The sequence below is a fragment of the Mus caroli genome, unplaced genomic scaffold, assembly GCF_978045245.1.
Source record: "Mus caroli unplaced genomic scaffold, Mus_caroli_1 scaffold_12, whole genome shotgun sequence".
NCBI lineage: Eukaryota > Metazoa > Chordata > Mammalia > Rodentia > Muridae > Mus > Mus caroli.
The window spans coordinates 56296614-56316461 of NW_028227267.1; the positions used below are offsets into that span (position 1 = coordinate 56296614).

The following is a 19848-nucleotide window of genomic DNA, read 5'->3' on the forward strand; positions in this document are numbered from 1 at the left end:
ATACAAATGATGATGATGATGATGATGATAAAAATAAAGTTAACATTATTCTTAAAAGTTCCCAAAATTTGTATGAGAAAAATCACATATAAATGCTTCAAGGCCAACTTCCTTAAAATTGAAAGAGGCTGTATTTGGCTCCAAGACTGTCAATCTCTGAGATTTGGAACTGTAGAGAGGATTTAAGTACTTCTTTTTGTCACCCAAAAGAAAAGGCCACAGGGAGTAAGTTTTCTCCTTTAACCTTAGGGAATAAGAACATAAAAGTCTTACCTAGAGATCCTCAGCGCCCGGCTAATGCTATAGATCAGGTGGTTGCTTTCCGTGGCTTCCAGCTGGAGACTCACCTCTCCTGCCTGAGCTCTGCTTTCCCTGCATTCGGGAGATCAGCTTCAGCACTCAGAAAAGCACTCAGCACTGTTTGCTTTCTCTGTGTTGATTTAGCCTGATGCTGTCAGTTACAATAAACAAGTCTCCATCTCCCGCCATTATCTGGACTGCAGCTTAATATAGGCCATGGAATTAGGAGAGTGGGAAAAACTCAGACCACGCTATACTGAAGGAGTAGCCCCAGTGAAAATGATAACTTACTAAACATATAAAGACATGTACACATACACACGCACACACGCACGCACCACACCCTGCTCCTCCTCCTCCTCCTCTCTCCTCAGCTTCACCAAAGGCCATGGAAATGAGATCAGCAGGAGCACCCCCCCCACACACACACACAACTTGGCAAATGGACTCCTCAGTGGTGAGAATTTCTTAAATGGGCAAAATCTGGAAGATACTTTGTGAAATTAGCACTGCACAGTTGGTTTGCAGTCAGCACCATCGTTTTCATGGGGTGAGAATATTTTAGCTCAGTGTCCTCCCTTATCTTTCCCCCACTGTTTTCCGATTATTTTTTCCTCTGAATAGCAAGAGATAGCAGAGGGAGACAAGTTTCAGCCAAGGCTAGTTTGTTCTGAATAATTTAACCCCCAAAACGCTGGAAGTAGCATTTAGGCAGAATGGAGCATACTCAGGACCTTCTGAATACACTGGCCAATGAGGAAGAAGAGAAGCCAGCACTCTAGAGGTCTGATGTAGACCAGGCATGAGTGGAACATGAGTCAAGGGACGTTCAGAGGCAAGATAGGTTCCCTCCCCAGAGGGACCTCCCCTTCGCAGAGGAGGAGGGGTGGGGCAGGTGGGGGAAGGGTATGTATGTGAGGGGGGACTGGAAAGGTAGGGGCTGCAATTGGGATGTAAAGTGAATAAATAAATTAATAGAAAAACCAGATAGGTTCCCTCTATACTGCTTTTTCCATCCCATCTAGCTCCAGACCCACCACAGAGCAGGTAGCCATGGCTGCCAGAGGTTACCTGAACATAGCCTGACAGGTCAGAGAGCAGGTGAACCCCACTTCTGTGGCTTTTCAGAAGCTCTTTGTGTACCACACATTTCACTCTTTCCCAGAATGGATCCACGTGCTCCTCCCCCAAAAAACAGTGCCAATATACACCATTGCATTGGTGACAGAACTTTAGAAAAACAAGTCTATTGAATACACTTAGCCAATTTCTCCCCTCATATTCCAGAGAACAAGAGGCTCACTTATGAATAAAAGGTAGGTAGGAACCAGTGGGATGTGACATATGCTTGTCATCTCAGCCCTCAGGGAGGATGCATGAGCATTGCTGACTTCCAAATGTGGGTGACTAGAGGACTCATTTGCTGAATGAGGGCACCAGGCACACAGGCCCTGAGCAGTCAAGTAAAAGCAAAGCCGCCTCCCTCTGCCTCCACTCAGCCCACCCCTGCCTCTCCCTTCTCTCTCCCTTCCCTCTGGCTTCCTCAGCACAGCAAGCTCCAGGACTCCTGCATATACATCTCTGTCTCATTCCCTTCCTCCCTCCGAGAGAGGAGAAAAGCTCACATCATGGAGAAGAACCAACCATAAGGATTAGAAAAAAAGCACACATTCAGGAAGGCCAAAGGAAGCACAAAGAGTTCCACCTAAGCAGAGTCCCCTGAGGGCAGACAAGCGCCCTGGCGATGCAGCCAGTGACTCATCTCTCAGTGTTGGAGGAAGCAGGTGCCTAGTTTAGAAAGCTTGCATAGCTTTGCTCAGAAAGATTATGTACTTTTTCATACTTCTTGGTGATAGCATTCATTTTGTGAGGGTTTAGGAGTTTTTTGTTGTTGTTTTGTTTTGTTGTTATTCACCTGTTGTTTGTTTTTAAGACAGTTTCAGGATCTCACTATGTAGCCTTGGCTGTCCTGGAACAATGTAGTCAAGGTTTGCTTTGAACTCATACACATGCCTATGCCTCCTGAGTGCTGGGACTAACGGCGTGTGCCACTGTGCCTGGCTGCCTTTGATATTCTTAAGTCTGTTTTCCCCTAATTGGTGCTTTAGTCACACTGTATTTTATTATTTCTATTTCAATTTATTTTGATTTTTTTTCTTTGAGTTGGGCGTGGGATTTCCCATGCCAAAACCAATTATTGAATTCTTGAGCGTTATTTCAGACCCCATGGTTAATCTACTAGCATAGCAGAAAGGGGGTTTTGCTAACCCTCAGAATCATCCCAAAGGCCTGTAGGGGAAAACAGATTCCTATTAAACACCCTATCCCAGACCAAACCTGCAAGATGACTCAGAGGGTGACGTATACACTGCCTGACCTGATGTCTGAAATCTCATCCCTGGGTCTCAGATGGTGGAAGGAGAGAACTGACTCTTGAAAGTTGTCCTTTGAGCTCCCCAAGTATGCAGTGCCCTGTACATACGTGTGTGTGCATGCGTGCAGACACACACACACTAAACAAACAAACAAATGTAACACCTCACCCCCAACTGCCCAACCAAGGCATTCATCTAGTTTTCCCATGTGGAGATTCAATGACCCCAACTATTAGAGCCATCCTATAAGAGATGTGTACTTCCCTCTTGGGTCATACAACTGTGAACTGGCCTAGTCATTTCAGTTCTTCTCTGCCCTAACAGAAGAATAACCATCCTGTTCTGCGGGAAATGGGCAGGCCTAGGTTATGGACACACCTATCAAATGGCAAACTATGTCTATAGGGGAGAAAAGTGGGAGTCAAGGGCAGGGGACAGCTGAGTCAGTCTTCTGGGGAAACCGGAGGATGGGCACTTAAGTCTTTGCATCAGAAGCTGGCAGCTTAGAGATCACTCAGCAAAATGGCTAAAATCCACAGACCGGGCTCTGGGGAGCTGGGGGGAGGATTCAGAGGGCCTGAAAATCATGTTGCACTGTGAGCTGGAACCGCACACGCCACAATCAAGCTATAAATAAATGACAAGCTTTTGGGCTTGTCGTCAGCCTCATCCGCTGAGACAAGAAATGAATGTATCAAAGAAAGCCCGCTGTTGTTTCCAGATCAGACCACGGTGTGCAAAATCAAATCAGCCTGGCAGCTGTGCCCTCAGAGGCAAAAAAATCTGGTACAAAGGTTTCTGACTCAGCCCCTATCCTGGTCTGCTGCATGTCACAGGTAATAGTTACATAATACTCAGTCTATCTACGACTTATTCCTTATGTTTCTGCACTTGTAGTCAATTCTTTATGCTCTTTTTAATGTTCCTTTCTGATCAGGTTAGTTATGGCCCCATGACATGGAAGATGATTACAGTGGAAAATAGCCCATGGGAGTGAGTCCTGGGCCTGATACGTGACCGCCATCAAACCTTCAAAGTGTTAAAGAGAGTTTAATGAAAAGGTACTGTCTTAGTTAGAGTTTTACTGCTGCGAAGAGACACCATGACCAAGGCAGCTCTTATAAGGACAGCATTTAGTTGGGGCTGGCTTACAGGTTCAGAGGTTCAGTCCATTATCATCAAGATGCAAGTGTGACAGCATCCAGGCAGGCATGGTGCCAGAGTAGCTGAGAGTTCTACATCTTCATCTGAAGGCTGCTAGGAGAAGACTGTCTCCCAGGAAGCTAGGAGGTAGATCTCATTGCCACCAGCACAGTGACACACTTCCTGCAACAAGGCCATACCTACTCCAACAAGGTCACACCTCCTAATAGTGCCACTCCCTGGGCCAAGCATATTCAAACCACCACAGATACGGAGTGGGTAAAGGAGATTGGGAACATTCTAAAGAAAAAACAGTGAGTTAAAATGAGACCCATGAGCCATAAGGAAACTCATAAGATGGGCACGGATCCCTGAGGCAGTATTTTCCTCAGAAATGCAATATAAGTGGAAGAACTGACCTCCCTGGATAATCTAGAAACCTCCAAAAAGAAAAGCATGCCTGTAAAAATGGCAGTTTCAGCTGGACAAAGGGTGTGTGATAAAATATGAGAAAGTTACTTAGAAGTTCAACTTGGAGGGCAAGAAGACGGAAATGATTAGTCATCAAAAGGGTGGATGCCCAGAGAGCCAAGAGAGTAGTGATCACCAACAGCTGAACCTCTACACAGTGTTCAGCAAACACTGAAGGATGAATGCAATAGTCTGTATGAGATGCAGAAACTGAAGACAAAGTGGCTGCAGACCTCAGATAACCTGAACACAGAAAAATAAAAAGCAACTTCCAGGAAAGATATACCCAAGTTCCTAGCCCAAGCCTTTGTGGGGGGACTGGAGAAGTCGACATGGAAGAGAATATAAAGAAAGCAAGGTGTAGGGGGGGTAGTTTGAAGGAGGATGGTCTCCATAGGCTCATGTGTTTGAATGCTTAGTCCCTAGCTGGTGGAACTGTTTGGGGAGGATTAGGAGGTGTGGCCTTCTTGGAGAAGGTGTGGCCTTGTGGAAGGGGATGTGTCACTGGGGGTGGGCTTGGAGGTTTCAAAAGACTCACAGCATTCCCGGTGTGCCCTTCTCTGCCTCCTCCTTGTGAATCAGAACATGAGCTCTCAGCCATTACTGCAGATGGCTGCCCCAATGCCTTCACTCTGCCAGCACAGACTCTAGCCCTGTGGGACCATAAGCCCTGTTTAAGAATTAACTAAAACTAAGCCACCATGGTACGACAGGACTGCAATCCCAGGGAGGCTGAGGCAGGAGGACCATGAGTCAAAGGCCAATCTGGGCTACTAGGAAAGACTTGTCTGGAAAATAAATCAAAATAAAAACCCAATAAGGAAGAAAACTCCTTTCCAAGGGCAACACTGCTGAGAATGACTGTTGATTCCTAGAAGCTCTGAGCACAGAACTTGACCATGTGCAGGGCCTGAGCTGGACCATGTGCAGGGGTGGGGACTGAGCTGGCACCACAGGGACTGGAATTGTCAAGTGAGTTCCTTTTAGAGAGTTAGTGATGAAATAAAAAATTAAAGCTAGTAGGTTCAATTTTCCAGGAAAGAAACAGTGTGCTATATAGAGATCTAGGACCCCAGAATCTTTAGCACACCCACAAAAATAGCATGTAATGTCTGACAAATCTCTTTTATATGTACCAGGAATTTGAATTATATGTACCAGGGGTTTTCTGCCTGACATTATTCACAAGGGCTCTTCTCATCTACACGTGACCCTTCATTATGTGGCCAAGGTCTTGATTTCTACTACCTTAGAATCAGGGCTAATACCATGATTTCCTTTGCCAGGACACAATGGAAGACACTCTGGGAGATCCGGACTGAGGCATTACACATGCTTCGGTTTCCAATGATACCTTCTTCGAATACCATCCTTAGCACAAATGACTGCCCGTTCAAAGGAACCAAGGGGCCATTCCAACAGGGCAGTCACCAACCAACCCAGAAGCTAAATGTGGCTTCATAAACAAGCCAGGTGAGGCACCTGGAGATCCATCCACTCAGCAATATGAACTCATAAGCCACTGAAATTTTGTACCTAAGCAAAATTTGTAAGAATTTGTTGTGGTTCTTGTTGTTAAGACTGATACAGATGTATGTGCTATAGGACAGTTAAAAAATGTGCAACTATGCAAGCCTACTGAGGGAAAAAACAACAACAGCAACAGAAAATAAGAACCAAAGCATTTACACCAAAGAACTCAGTGCAGAGCCCCCACCTCAAGAAACAGGAGAGAGCTCTAACACAGGATTCACTCAAGATCCAAAGTGTTCTGGTGCTGGGGCCATGGCTTGGCAGAAGAAACCTTGCACATAGGAAGATGTGAATAAAAGCCAACTAAAATGAGGAAATAAATTATAGAAAAGGGTAACCTATCAAAAATGAAAGTCAAAGTAATCATTGATTGGCAAAGGAAGAATAGACTCAGATGAAAACTTTGTAGGGCGAGGTAAAAGAAGGAAAACAGCCAAGAACATAAACAAGAAATTAACAGATAGCAAGAAGATGCTGAACTGGGGGCCAAAGAGGTGGCTGGGGAGTTTAAAGTGTGTGCCTCTCTTCCACCAGACCAGAATTTGGGCACCAGCATCCATGTATACAGACTTAGAACTGCCTATAACTGCAACTCCAGGGGGCTCCTGTGAACACTATACTACAATTAAATATAAGATAAATCTTTAAAGTATATATATATATATATATATATATATATATATATATTGAAATGGGAAACAAAAATGAAGATCTGGCATGTTTGTTGACATTTTTGCTTGCAGTTTCTTCCAGGTTATACTGACAACACAGAGAATGCTCCTCAAACTTGACTGCACAAGTTGAAATCAACCAACCAGACCCCCGCCCCCAAGCTCCCAAGGACTAAACCACCAACCAAAGAGTACACATGAAGGGACTTATGGTTCCAGCCACATATGTAGCAGAGAATGGCTTTGTTGGGCATCAATGGAAGGAGAGGTCCTGTGAAGGCTCCATGATGCCCCAGTGTAGGGAAATGCCAGGCTGGGGAGGTGTGAGTGAGTGGATGGGTGGGGGAGCACCTCATGGAAGCAGAGGGAGGGGGGATGGAATAGGGGATATCAGGGAGAGACCAAAAAAGGGAATTACATTTGAAATGTAAATAAAGACAATATCTAATTTAAAAAAAAAGATTAAGAAAAAAAAGAAATAAACATAGCTTAGTTAGAGCTTTTAGACTGGTTAAATATAAAGTCAAATCTTAATCCAATTAACATCATTAGAAACGGGAAAATAATCCCCTAGGGCATCTAGGCCAAAGGTCAGAGGAGCCAAGTAACTTACAAGAACAGAAGACGTAGACTGCTGTCTGAGAATAAGGTAGTAAGGACAGTACCCGGAAGCCACTCTTCACAGGAATGTAGAGAGATACTGAACCAGAAGATGAAGAAAAGAGGAGGCAAGAAGGTGCCTGCTATGGTCCTCCAAGACATAAGTTACGGGGGCTGGGGTGATGGCTCAGTGGTTCAGAGCCCTTGTTGCTCTTGAGGAGGCCCTGGCATTGATTCCCAGAACCCACATCGTGGCTCACACAACATCCCTAACTCCAGTTCTATGACACTGAATGTCCTCTTCTCTGACTTCCTTTGGACACTGGAGATGCACATGGTTCTCACACATACATGCAGGCAAATCACCGATACACATAAATAAATCTTAAAACAAAAAATAGAATCTCCATAAAGCTAACAACCAGCAAACACGACATGCACCATGCACGCAAGGGCCAAGGCATGCCATCCTCACGAGGCCCTCAGGTGCGCCTCTGAAAATGAACTTTTTAAAACTCAAAGCAAAAGGCTGCACTGTAAGCACTTAGTGTATTCAAATGCATACCTCAGGACATCATGGTGAGGGTCCCTGAGTCATGCATCCACTGTATGTTTTGACTAGGTAGCAGTCCTCAGAGTGCATCAATACAGGTGCAGGAAGAAGGTAGAATACGTTCATTTATTATCATATAGGTGATAGGTAGAATTCAATAATTAGACTAATAATTGGTGAAATATTAGAAATCAGCAAACAAAAGCAAGACATGGCTATATATACAGATACCTCTAACATTGAGGATAGGAGACAAGAGGAACATGAGTTTGAGGCCAGCCAGGGTGACAAAGCAAGATTTGAACAGAAAAGAGGAAGGGAAGGAGGGAGGGAGGGCCTTAACAAACAAGGGGATAAAAGCATTAAGTGGGAAGATGAATCACAGAGGCAGTGAAAGGTTAAGCACTAAGGCAATCCACTACAACAGAACGTGAAGTCAGCTTTCAAATATAATTTAATTGTATGTGTATGGGTGTTTTGCCTGCATAGATGCATGTCCACCTCCTATATGCCTGGTGCCTAAGAGGGCCAAGAGAAGGTGACAGATCCCCAAGGACTAGCGTTACATACAGTTGGGAGGCTCAGGTGCTGGAAATCAAATCCAGGTCCTCTGGAGCTCCAGAGCAGTCCGTGCTCTCAACCACGGAGACAACCTTAGCACCGAGACAACCTTAGCACTCCCAAACAGAAGCCTTTCTTACATCAGAAATTAAAATCTCAACCATAATGAAAAAGGTGTGGAGAAACACGGCAAAACACAAAGTAAAATAATTACAACATGAAATAACATGATTGAGTTGTACTTAAATATACTAACTGAATCAATGCATGTGAAGGGCCAACATCACACTTTAAAAAGGGAGGTTTTCAGCTTGGCTCAAAAAGTAGACTCATACATAGGTTGCAGATAACAAACACCTAAACCACAGTGACTCCGGAGGTCTAGGCCAAATAGAAGGGTAAATTAAACTAAGACAGCTAATGTTGAGGATATGATATCAAAAACATTACATGTGACAAGAAAAAGTTGTAATTCTCAAAGCCTTGACAACAGAGATTGTGAGGAACTGTGCTCTAAATAAACTGTTGGTCACTGTTACAAAACACAAAATTATAGGGAAAAGACATCAAAGTAACAATGGATTTTATTTTCAGTTGCCATTCTCAGTACAAATCAAGGAGGTAGGCAGAAATAAGGATGATGACCCAAGCAATATGGCTGGTAAAACAGTTTGAATAGGGTAGATGTAAGAACTTTGTACACTGATAATTCTGGGCTTCAAGATGGCTCAGCATTCTACCTTTAATTTTAAAAAAATGTCTCCAGTTCTAAGAAACCTAATGATTTCACTCAAAAGCAGGTGCTATTGCTAGGAATTTGCTCTGTTTGGGGTCGAGTCTGAAAACAGACCCATCAGCAGCTCAGAATAAAATAACAGGCTGGATAGAGACACCAACTCACGGTATGGCATGGTCTGCACACAAATTGGACTCATTAACTTTTCTCCACCGTCTAGAATATGTTTACATATTTGTTCTCAATGTGTACATATATGAAAACATTTGCTTATCTAAATTATGGTGCAGGTCATGTTCCATCTGTATATTTAAATACAATGGCATGCTCACTAAATTTCAAGACCAAAAAAATGATGCTAGCCATATGGCAAACTTTGTAGCCTATGACTAGATAAGGAAAGATGAGTATGGTTATCATTGTGAATGAAATGGTTCACCCCTTTTATTACTGCCTACCCCCTGAAGGCATGATGTGACCCCTTTTTATGTTCCAGCCACCTAGGTCAGAAATGTGGCTCTATTTCTTCACAACCAGAGATGCGGACCCAGAAGGATGGGACCCAGTGCTTGTAGTCTAGATGAAGCCAAGTTACGAAGTCATCATGGCGTCATATGGACTACTCCATCTGTTCCTTTCTCTATTATAGCTATCATATGATTCCTTGTGACCTTCCTCAGTAGCTAATGGCCAAATGGTGAGAAAATGAAGTATAAACTAGCCTGCACTGTTACACTAAAGTATGAACAGAATAAAGCAAAAATATAAAGATTCTGTTTAGTATTATTCTGAGTAAAAAAAAAAAAAAAAAAAGATGGCTCAGCAGGCCAAGGCACTCACCAGCAAGCCTGAAGACTAGATTCAAACTCCAGGACCCACATGGTAGGAAAGAACTAAGAACCCACAAGCTGTTCTCAGACCTCCACACATATAATGGTATGCTTGAGTGCATATGTGCACATATACAATAAATATGTTCATGAAATGTTAAATAAGGAACGTGTACCTTCTTTCCTACTCCACATAGAAGAACCAGGAAAAAAAAAGTTGGAAAAAGGAAACATGAGAGGCTGGGGTATAGCTCCGTAGTAGCATTTGCCTAGCATGCACCAGGTCCAGGTTCAAGTCCTAGCAATACAAACTTACATGCGTGCGTGCACATACACACATGCACACACACACACACACACACACACACACACCAGTAAACTCCATAAAACAGTGGACATTCAATCAGTGAGGAATGAGCAGATGGCTCATTTAAACTGTGCTGAGTTTCTGAGAGAGGGAAGGGAGAGAGAGAGGGGGAGAGGGAGAGAGATTTGATTTCTTGCATCTCACACACAAATATGTTTTCATTGGAAAGGCCAAAACTATAATAATACATTACGTAAGAATTCCCCGTGCCTTTGTAAAAAAAAAAAAAAAACCAAACAAACAAACAACAAAAACATGTAATACATTTTTAAAACTATGCAAACCCATAAAGAAAAAAAATGAATTCCAATGATATTAAAGTCAAGAAATTCTGTTCATCAGAAGACACCATAAGTGGAGAAAACAAGGCGCAAACTGGGACTACAAATCTGTAATCTAGATCGCCAGCCAAAGGTGAACAGCTGGAATCCTTACACTAATGAGAGAGAGAAAATCTGAGTTTTAAAATGAGCACCGCCTGGAGGGCACCACTGAGACCCAAATAGGTGGGCAACAGTCAAGAAATCTCTTATTGCTTATGCCAGTGAAGACGGAACTCTGAAAGATCACCAATACAGATTCACCCAGAAAAACAATGTGCTCAGCTGCACCCCCAAATCAATGTCTTCTGACCACAATTAGAAATAGCCTGTACCTGAGTACAGGGTAAGAAACACCCTGCACCTCACTCCATACAGGAGCTCAGCATACTCCTGTAAACGTGAAACTGATTCAACAAAATAGCCCTTGCTCTTACTATGTGTGACACACACTGAAGTTTTCTGGTTTTTCACACCCTCACTGTAGGATTCACACAGCCACTCGGATTCCTTACCCTGAAGCTTCATTGAGGCTTTCCCAGGGTAGAGTAGTGTACTGCTGTTTCTTTCCAGCCTACAAGCTCCTCTCTTTTGACTTCTATTTTGAGCCCATGGTTTTTCTTCACTCTCAGGAACCTGTCTCAAGTTGAGAAGGTGCCCAGACGCTCAGATCACACATCCATCCTCTTGGCAAGCGACTGTTGGAGTCAACAACTTCAGTCGCAGTGTCTGACATTCTAGACTCCAGTTTTGCCATGGTAACATCTGTGAGGTCTCCAGGTAAGCCAGTACTCATTCCCTAATGCCTACAGAACCCCATTGGTGGCCTCCCACTGAGCACGCACGGACCTGGCATGGACAAGTTTCGTGGATAGATATATGCAGATCCGGCTGAAGCCTGGAGCTTCCCATGCTCCTAGACCTCCTTTGTTTCTAATGAGGATGCTGTTGCCACCATCTGCTAACCTGACTTTCATGACTATAATCACCCACAGTTTGCAAAGCCACCTCCCAAGAGATCCTTTCATCTGATGTCTCAGGAACCCATCTATGATAACAATTTTTCATAACAGGAAGCAATATGAAGTCAACAGGAGCCTGCTTTCTGGAGATGGGGTAGTTAAATATTCACAATGGATGATTATAAGGAAGTAAGAATTCCTCAGAATCTGTAATCATATTATCCTTATTTATTATATTTCTACAGTCTCTCTGACCCCCCCCCCCCGCAATCCAATCCATCGCTGAATGGAAGAACTGAGACCTGATGGAGTCCAAGACTCTGTCACATATATGCCAAAGTCAGCCAATGTGAAGAATGACTGGCCATATCCACTGGGCTAGTGGATTCCTGGCTGCAGCCTCTAAAGAGGACAGAGCACCTGATCTCTACTGAACCTCTCCACTCTTCACCTACCTGCAGAACCTTCCTTCCTCTCCAAAGCAGACAGCCAAATGCCAGCATCCTGTCTGCATGAGCCTCTGCCATGGTGACAACTGCTTTTCTGTGCCTTCCTTGCCATGAGAGGCTGAGTGCTTTAAAACCATGTTCAAAAAGAAGTCCTTCTTTGTTTCTGTTGTGGGTGGGGCACAGTGATACAATGTAACCAGTACAATAAGGAGTAGCATGTATACTTACAGGAGAAATAATCAGAGTCAAGGCATTTATCTCACTCCCAAGTTGGTCCTCTATATTAAACACTGTATAGTTACTTCTCTGTGGCTATGATAAAATACCATGACCAAAGTGACAAAAGGAGAAAAGGTTTTATTCTGGCTTGCAGTTCCAGAAGGATGAGACCATTACAGCAAAGAGACAAGATGAGGAGCAGGAAGCTTTGCGCTCACTTCTTCAAACAGCAGGCATGAGCCAGAGAGAGCCACTGGAAATGGTGTGAGTCTATGAGGGTGCGAACCTTTCATCTCTCAGAGACATACTTCCTCTGACAAGGCCATAACTGAAGACCAAGGGTTCAAATCCATGAACCTAGAGGGACATGCTTAGTCAAACCACCACACAGTTAACATTTGATATTGGTATGCATGATATCTCTTTGGGTTTTGTTGATGGTGGTAGTTGTTGTTGCAATTAGAATATACTTAAAAAGCTTTCATGCCTTTGTAGTGTTCATAAATTATAGAAACTTTTAGCTTTGTACATCTCATGGCCCATCCCTAAATGTCCTTTGTGTTGAGTGATCTTAAGTTCTATCAGACAATAGTATAGTTTTGAGTCTAATAAGATCAAATTTCTATTTGCTATCATCCTTTAGCATGAAAGAATGTCTTTATGGCTCCTAAGATGTGGCATTCTTTTACATGAAAATGTTTTTTACGGGCTTCTCTGAAAGGGTGTTTTTGCTGGGTACAGAATTCTGGATCCACAATATGGTTTTCGTATCTAAGGTGGCTGTGCGACTGCCTTGCATGGTTACTGATGAGAGCTCTGGGACTGTTCCAATTGCATTCCCATACACGCCATTTATATCTTTCTATGGTGGGATTTTCTTCTACTTTTGGCTTTAGAGGCAGTGTCTCATGCAGCCCGCAAGAGCTCCAAACTCACTATGTATTTGAGGATGACCTTGATTGAATTCCTGATTCTCCTGTCTCTACTTCCTGAGGGCTGGAAAGGTGTGTATCACTGTGCCCAACTTCCTATAAAAACTTACTGTTGCTCTTATGTAGTTTAGTGATGATATATATAGGCACTGGATCTTTTTAAAAAATTAGATATTTACTTTATTTACATTTCAAATGTTATCCCCTTTCCTTGTTTCCTCTCTGAAAACCCTCTATCCTCTCTCCCCTCCCCCTGCTCACCAACCCACCCACACCTGCTTCCTGGCCCTGGCATTCCCCTACACTGGGGCATAGAGCCTTCACAGGACCAAGGGCCTCTCCTCCCATTGATGACCAACAAGGCCATCCTCTGCTACATATGCAGCTATGAGTCCTACCATGTGTACTCTTTGGTTGGTGATTTAGTCCCTGGGAGCTCTGGGGGTATTGGTTAGTTCATATTGTTGTTCCTCCTATGGGGCTGCAAACCCCTTCAGCTCCTTTGGTCCTTTCTCTAGCTCCTTCATTGGGGACCCTGTGCTCCGTCCAATGGTAGGCTGCGAGGATCCACCTCTGTATTTTAATTTGAGTTAGGTTATCACTTCAACTCCCTAATTTTTTGCTTTGATTTCACCAAGCATCTGACCTTCAAATATTGTCCCTGGCTTAATATGTATTCCCACACTGTATGAGATTTATACACATTTTATATTTTTCACACATATTTACTTGTATGTGTGAGCCCATGTGGGTCACCTTGCATGTGTGGATGTCAGAAGACAGCATGTCAGAACTCCTTCCACTGTGTATGGTAATAACCCCATAAGCTCCTGTATTTGAATGCTTAGTCCTTAGAGAGTGGTAATACTTGACAGGGATTAGGAAGCTTGGCCTTGTTGGAGGAGATGCATCACTGGGGATGGACTTTGGGATTTCAAATGCCACAGCTGGGCCCAGTGGCTCACTCTTCTTCCTGCTGCCTGTGAATCCTGATGTAGAACTCTCCAGCACACCACCGTGTTTCCCACCATGATGATAGTGTAAGCCAGCCCCAACTAAATGCTCTTTCCATTATCAGAGCTGCCTTGGTCATGGTATCTCTTCACAGCAACATAACACAAGACAATATAGGCCTCCGGTCTGACCAAACTCAAATGATCAGGCTTGGTGGCAAAGTCTTTGCCCATTGAGCTACCTGGCTGGTCTTGTGTGAGGAACTTACCACTCATATGTTGGATTTTTTTTTACAGTGTGCCACAGATTCCTAAAAGTCTAAATATTTTTCCATCATTTTTCTCTGTGTTCCTCAGATTTGATCTATCATACTGGACTTGGAGTTCATGCGCTCCAATAGCACATTCATGTTCCTGCTGTTTGCACAGGGACTTGTCGGTTATTTCTAATGTCCTCTAGTTCTCTATGGCTTCTCCTTCTCCACTTGCATTTCCTGTTTTGTTGTTTCTATGGGTCTCTTTGGCATCATGGGCCATCTTCCCTTGAGGATACTTCTTTGGCTCTCAGTAAATGTGTCATGCAAATGTGTACTGTGTCCTGGGCCCTGACAGTGCCACACCACATCCCCGGGCTTGTTTGAATCCCTTAGAAAAGACTGATGCTTGTATATCATTGGTTCCTTGTCCTGGTTAATCGCAGGGCATCTCAGTGTTTGCTTCCTGGCTTGCATCTGCCCTGCGCACACATGGTGTTGGGTCCATGTGCAGAATTACAAACTTCCCTTCTCTGACTTGCCTTCCTCAGGTTTCTGTCCCTACTCAACATACACACTCCAGCATATAGGGTTCCCCTGACCAGAAAGACTCAGAAGCTACTATTGGACTGTAGCCATCCGAATCACATGGTCACATGGTCAGCCACTGTAAATTGTCGCTAGCATTAAGAAGAAAAGAAAAAAGTATTTAAAAAACAGCTAGAGAGATGACTCGGTGGTTAAGATCACTGACAACTCTTCCAGACGTCCTGAGTTCAATTCCCAGCAACCACATGGTGACTCATAACTATTCGTAATGGGATCGGATGCCCTCTTCTGGTGTGTCTGGCAAGAGTGACAGTGTACTCATATACATAAAATAAATGTTTAAAAAATATATTAAAAAGCAAACCGTTCATTCCCCAATTTAAAAACAGACCAATGGTATACTGTCCCTATGGAGTCCCAGGTTCTGTCCCTACTACGATCTGTCACACACTTTCCAAAATCTTCAGGTTGGTTTCTATGTTCTGTATAGTTATTGTTTGTAATCAGTGGGTAGAACAGCGTGTAATAGGTACCATAGGGCTTCCCCAGCTTCCCATTATCTGACTCTAGTCAGCCTTTCCTCCCCACCACTTACCCAATCACTTGTTGCAAGGTGGCCAGAGATGCTCTCTTATCTTTCTCTGGCTGGACAAGCATCCCATGAGTGCTTGTGGCTCTCTGCCCACCACTCTGACTGGTTCACGTCGGGGAGTCCCAGACTGAGTCCCTTTCCTGAGTTACCGACCCCTTCTGCAGATCATCCAGCCAGGGGATTCTCATGCTACTATCACATGCAGGCCTCTCTTTCCAGACCACAGGATAGCCCACACAAAGTGCTGGCTCACACCCCCAGCCCTCTCACTTGCTCCTCCTCCAGTCCCAACATTTTCCAATGATTTCCACCACCTCATGGCCCAACACTAGAAATAAAATCACAACGTTACCTTGGACTCTTTTCCCATTGTTATCCGACATTCCATCTGCCAGATCCATCTCCAAATATCCACAGTTCTTTGGCCTCTTTTTTTTTTTTTAAAGATAGATTTATTTATTTATTTATTTATTTATTGTATATGAGTACACTGTAGCTTCTTCAGACATGCCAGAAGAGGGCATCAGTTCTTTGGCTTCTTTAACTCCACCACAGCTTGCTCCAAGCACCCTCTGGGTTATCTGGGTTACAGCCTTTCAGTTCATCTGTTCTGTGACTGTGTTTGACTTTGCTGTATTTTAATATGGGCTTTGCACATTGGAACCTGGTGGGCACCCTGCAATTGAGCAAGTTTGTGCCATTTTTTCCAAATGTGACTAAGTGCTCACAGCTCTGCATCACATTTTGGCAGATCCCCAATATTTTCAACATCCTTCCTATTGTTGTGCTTGATGATCTGAAATATCTCATGTTAATGCAGCAATTGTTTAAGAGAGGGATGGTCACACCACAGAGGGCAGTAAATGTCATCGGCAAATGTGTGTTCAGACTACTCCACTCACCTTCTCCAGCACTTCTGCAAACACTGAGATGTGGCCAATTAGCAGCCATACAATTGAGCCCTGCATCTCTCTGCACTCAATTGTTAAAAGAGTCCCATGTGACTGACTTTATAGGTCAACAGCTAGATATGGTTAGGCTTAGTGAGAGAGGCATGTCAAAAGCCAAGAGCAACCTAAAGGTTGACCTCTGGAAAGAAACAGCCAAGCTATGAATTCAGATGTAAAGGTATATGCCAGTGAGCACTCGCATGATAGGAATGTTGAAACAGTCTTGATAGAAGATCAAAGCAACCACTAAATTCCTTTAAGCCAAAGCTTCATCCAGAGCAAAGATCCAGTTTTCAATTAGATAAAGGCAGAGATGGCTAGCAAGATGGTTTAGTGGGTATAGGAGCTTGTTGCCAAGCCTGCGGACCCAAGTTCAATCCCTGGAGCTCACGCAGTAGATGTCAGAGCAGACTCCCACTTGTGCCACATGTGGTTGTCTTCTTCTTCTTCTTCTTCTTCTTCTTCTTCTTCTTCTTCTTCTTCTTCTTCTTCTTCTTCTTCTTCTTCTTCTTCTTCTCTTTTCTTTTCTTTTCCTTTCCTTTCCTTTCTTTTCTTTTCTTTTCTTTTCTTTCCTTTTCTTTTCTTTTCTTTTCTTTTTTTCCCGAGACAGGGTTTCTCTGTGTAGTCCTGGCTGGCTGTCCTGGAACTCACTCTGTAGACCAGGCTAGCCTCAAACTCAGAAATATGTGGTTGTCTTCTTATGCATATGCATATTGTGGCACACACGTCACCCCTTCTGAATAAATACATGTTAGGATTATTTTTTAATTTATTTTTAAATAGTAAATAGAGGTAGACGTATATGATAAGCTGCAGAAGGCAAGTGTGAATCTGACTGAGGTTATCTTGTGAGAGCTAAGGGGAAAAGCTGTCTCCCTGAAATCAGTCCAAGGTGAGGAAACATGGGTCAAATAGGAAATGCACCTAATGAGCTCATTATTTTAATGCATGGACAATAGCTGGCAGTGCTAATTTTATAACTGTAGAAACTTAAGAAGGAATGCCTAGTTAGTTGGAGGAAAGGTTCACTGCAGGAGTGGGGGTGGGGGGTGGGGGTCCTGTGATACAGTGTCCCCAGCTGCTTTGTCTTGTCCCTACCGGCCTGAAGTGAGCAGTTCTCCTCCATTGTAGACTCCCACTGGCATGTTTTGCTCAAGCCTAGGCCACGTGACCACGAACTGGACCTTCTGAAGCTGTGGGTCAGATAGCATCTTCCTTCCTAGAGTTGTTTCTTTTGAGCGTTTTGTCATGGCAATAAGAAGCAACCAGTACAAGCAGCTAGTGCTGGGGTGGAAGCTGTGTTAAGTTGTCCAGATCTAGGTGAGAAGAATGAGCCACACTTACACAACAGCCTTCACTGTTGACAGAGCACCCTTCTGTAGGAAGAGGATGCCATCTAAGACTTTCATGGCTGGAGAAAGGGGCAGCACCTAGCTCCAAAGCTGTGAAACACAGGCAGACCCTCTTGTTAGAGGCTACTGAGACTCTCTGACTTTTACATCAAAGCCAGGATTGTTTACCATTCTGATATCCTACAGCAGTCAGAAAGGAAGCAAAATCTGCCTGCCTGTACCCTATAAATGGAAAATAAAGCCCAAATGGTAACAAGCATTTAGGGTTTAGTGACTATTGCAAGCCCATGGTGAAGAACTCCTGCCCTGAGAAAGACACCTTTCAGAACTGGCTGTCAGCACACCTGGATACCCAAGAGCTCAAATGGTGACAGACAATGAAATTAGCATGGGTTCTCATGCTTGATATCACTACATCTATTCTGTGGGCCATGGCTTAAGGAATGATCTTGATTTCAAATCATTTTAAGAAATACCTCTCCCAAGACAAAGACTGCCATACACAATGATTCCTTTGATGAATCTGAGCAAAGTCAACAGAAAGCTGAGAAAGGATTTACGACCTAGAGGCCACTGAAGTTCATTATTCATGGGAGAGGATCACGTGACATTCTCTGTCTTTAACTCATTCCGTCCATTTGTACCCAAACTAGAATGCATGTTCCTCCCACAAGGAATATCTGCTTGATGCATGTTCCGACACTTAAACCAAGTCTGGCAAAAAGTAGGCAGTCAACAAACATCTGTCAGCTGATAGAAGGCACATGAGAAAGGTGGGTTCCTAAGAGCGCACTGCTTAGTGAGTGACTGCTGTCCATAAACACATGGAAGATAGTCAAAGTGACTAATCACATGGGTGTGCAAATCAAAGCCACGGGGAGGGCCAGCGAGATGGTTCCGTGGTTAAGAGCACGTACTCTTCTTCCAGAGAACTTGAGTCCCTTCAGTTCCCAACATTCTTGTGGAGCGACTCGCTCCAGGGGATCCGGCACCCTCTTCTGTCCTTCATGAGCACCTGAGATCATATATGCACTTGTATGTGCACGCGCGCGCATGCACACACACACACACACACACACACAATCTTTCTAAAGACACAGTGAGCTTCTACTTCAAACCCTCTCAGATGACAGGGACAGACTATAGGGAGAAAATGGAGCACACATCCAGTGCTGGTGAGAATGGAGAATGGACAGCCACTTTGGAAAGTCTAACAGTTCCCTAAGATACTAAATAAAGGTAGTTACCACAAGACCCAGAATTTCTACACTTTAGTACAAACTCCAAGACAACCGAAATCATGTGTTCACACAGAAACTCCTGAAAGAGGAACCAACATGTTTGCTGACTGAAGGCTGGTGTGACAGAGCCATACAGTCAGATTTATTTATCGAGGAAAGGGATGACATAGTGATATCAAATATCCTTGAAATCACGGGCCAGTTAAAAGGATCCAGTCACGTCTGTATGAAATATTCAGAACAGGAAAACACAGAGAAGTACAGAACATATAGCCAAAGGAGTTAGAGTGATGGTGGTAAGAAATGGAGGGTGAAGGTCAGTGGCGATGGAATTTGAGTGGCCACTAAATACAATAAAAAACTACTGAATTGTAAACTTCAATCAGACAAGGGTGAATCTTATCTCAACACGATTTCAACAGTGGCACCATTAAAATGATAAATATCAGTTTACCCTAGTTGGTCCATTTTATTTTGTATCAATAGTGACTCCTTCATCTGTGATTTTTCCCAACTTTCCAATCCCAGGATCTAGCACATGATCTATTCGTTTATTCTAAACATTGTGGCCAAGTTTTTCCCTCTTCTAAACATCTTGACCAAACTCAGTCTATGCCTCATATTACTCTTCTTAAATAACGGCTCACAAAATGAGGGTCAGGTGTTCCTTGCAAAGCAGATACATGTTGATTTCAGTGACTGCTCAGAACTGGATTTTTCTTCCCAGTTCATTAGTTTCCGTAACACTAGGTTTGCGAAATCCACTTAAAACATGTGACTTTTGGCCTGAGGGAAAGAGAGAAATAGTTTAGACTGCTGTGATAGTAATAAGCTATTCTTTATTGCGTTCTGGCCTTGCACACAGCATACAGTTACATACCTCACTTGTGCTAACTTACCCAAATGTTCACTATATAAGCCGAGCACTGCCTCCT

General features: G+C 43.6%; 2 protein-coding genes and 1 long non-coding RNA gene across 4 annotated transcripts in view; 1 reads left to right on the forward strand and 2 right to left on the reverse strand.

The window, feature by feature from the left end:
- The window catches only part of Atp8a2 (ATPase phospholipid transporting 8A2), a 556425-nt gene extending 545306 nt beyond the window's left edge, over positions 1 to 11119 (reverse strand). Inside the window, exon 1 of one of the 2 annotated variants that reach the window (XM_021182071.3) lies at positions 10976 to 11119. In XM_021182071.3, coding sequence (XP_021037730.1) covers positions 10976 to 10988 — 13 coding nt within the window. In that variant the 5' untranslated portion in view covers positions 10989 to 11119. Of the gene's footprint in view, positions 1 to 273; positions 365 to 10975 lie in introns of those variants that run through there. The other variant, XM_085828704.1, reaches the window with a different exon arrangement.
- LOC147001893 (uncharacterized) lies at positions 3408 to 10112 on the forward strand. Its single transcript, XR_015044655.1, has 4 exons — positions 3408 to 3511; positions 3613 to 3736; positions 5576 to 5762; positions 6566 to 10112. It is a non-coding gene; the product is annotated as an uncharacterized LOC147001893 (long non-coding RNA).
- Positions 11120 to 19060: 7941 nt separating the features above from the next.
- Positions 19061 to 19848, reverse strand: part of Nup58 (nucleoporin 58) — a 46495-nt gene continuing 45707 nt past the window's right edge. Inside the window, exon 15 of the mRNA XM_021181742.2 lies at positions 19061 to 19699. Within this exon, the coding sequence (XP_021037401.1) occupies positions 19617 to 19699 (83 nt within the window). The 3' untranslated portion in view covers positions 19061 to 19616. The remainder of the gene's footprint in view (positions 19700 to 19848) is intronic.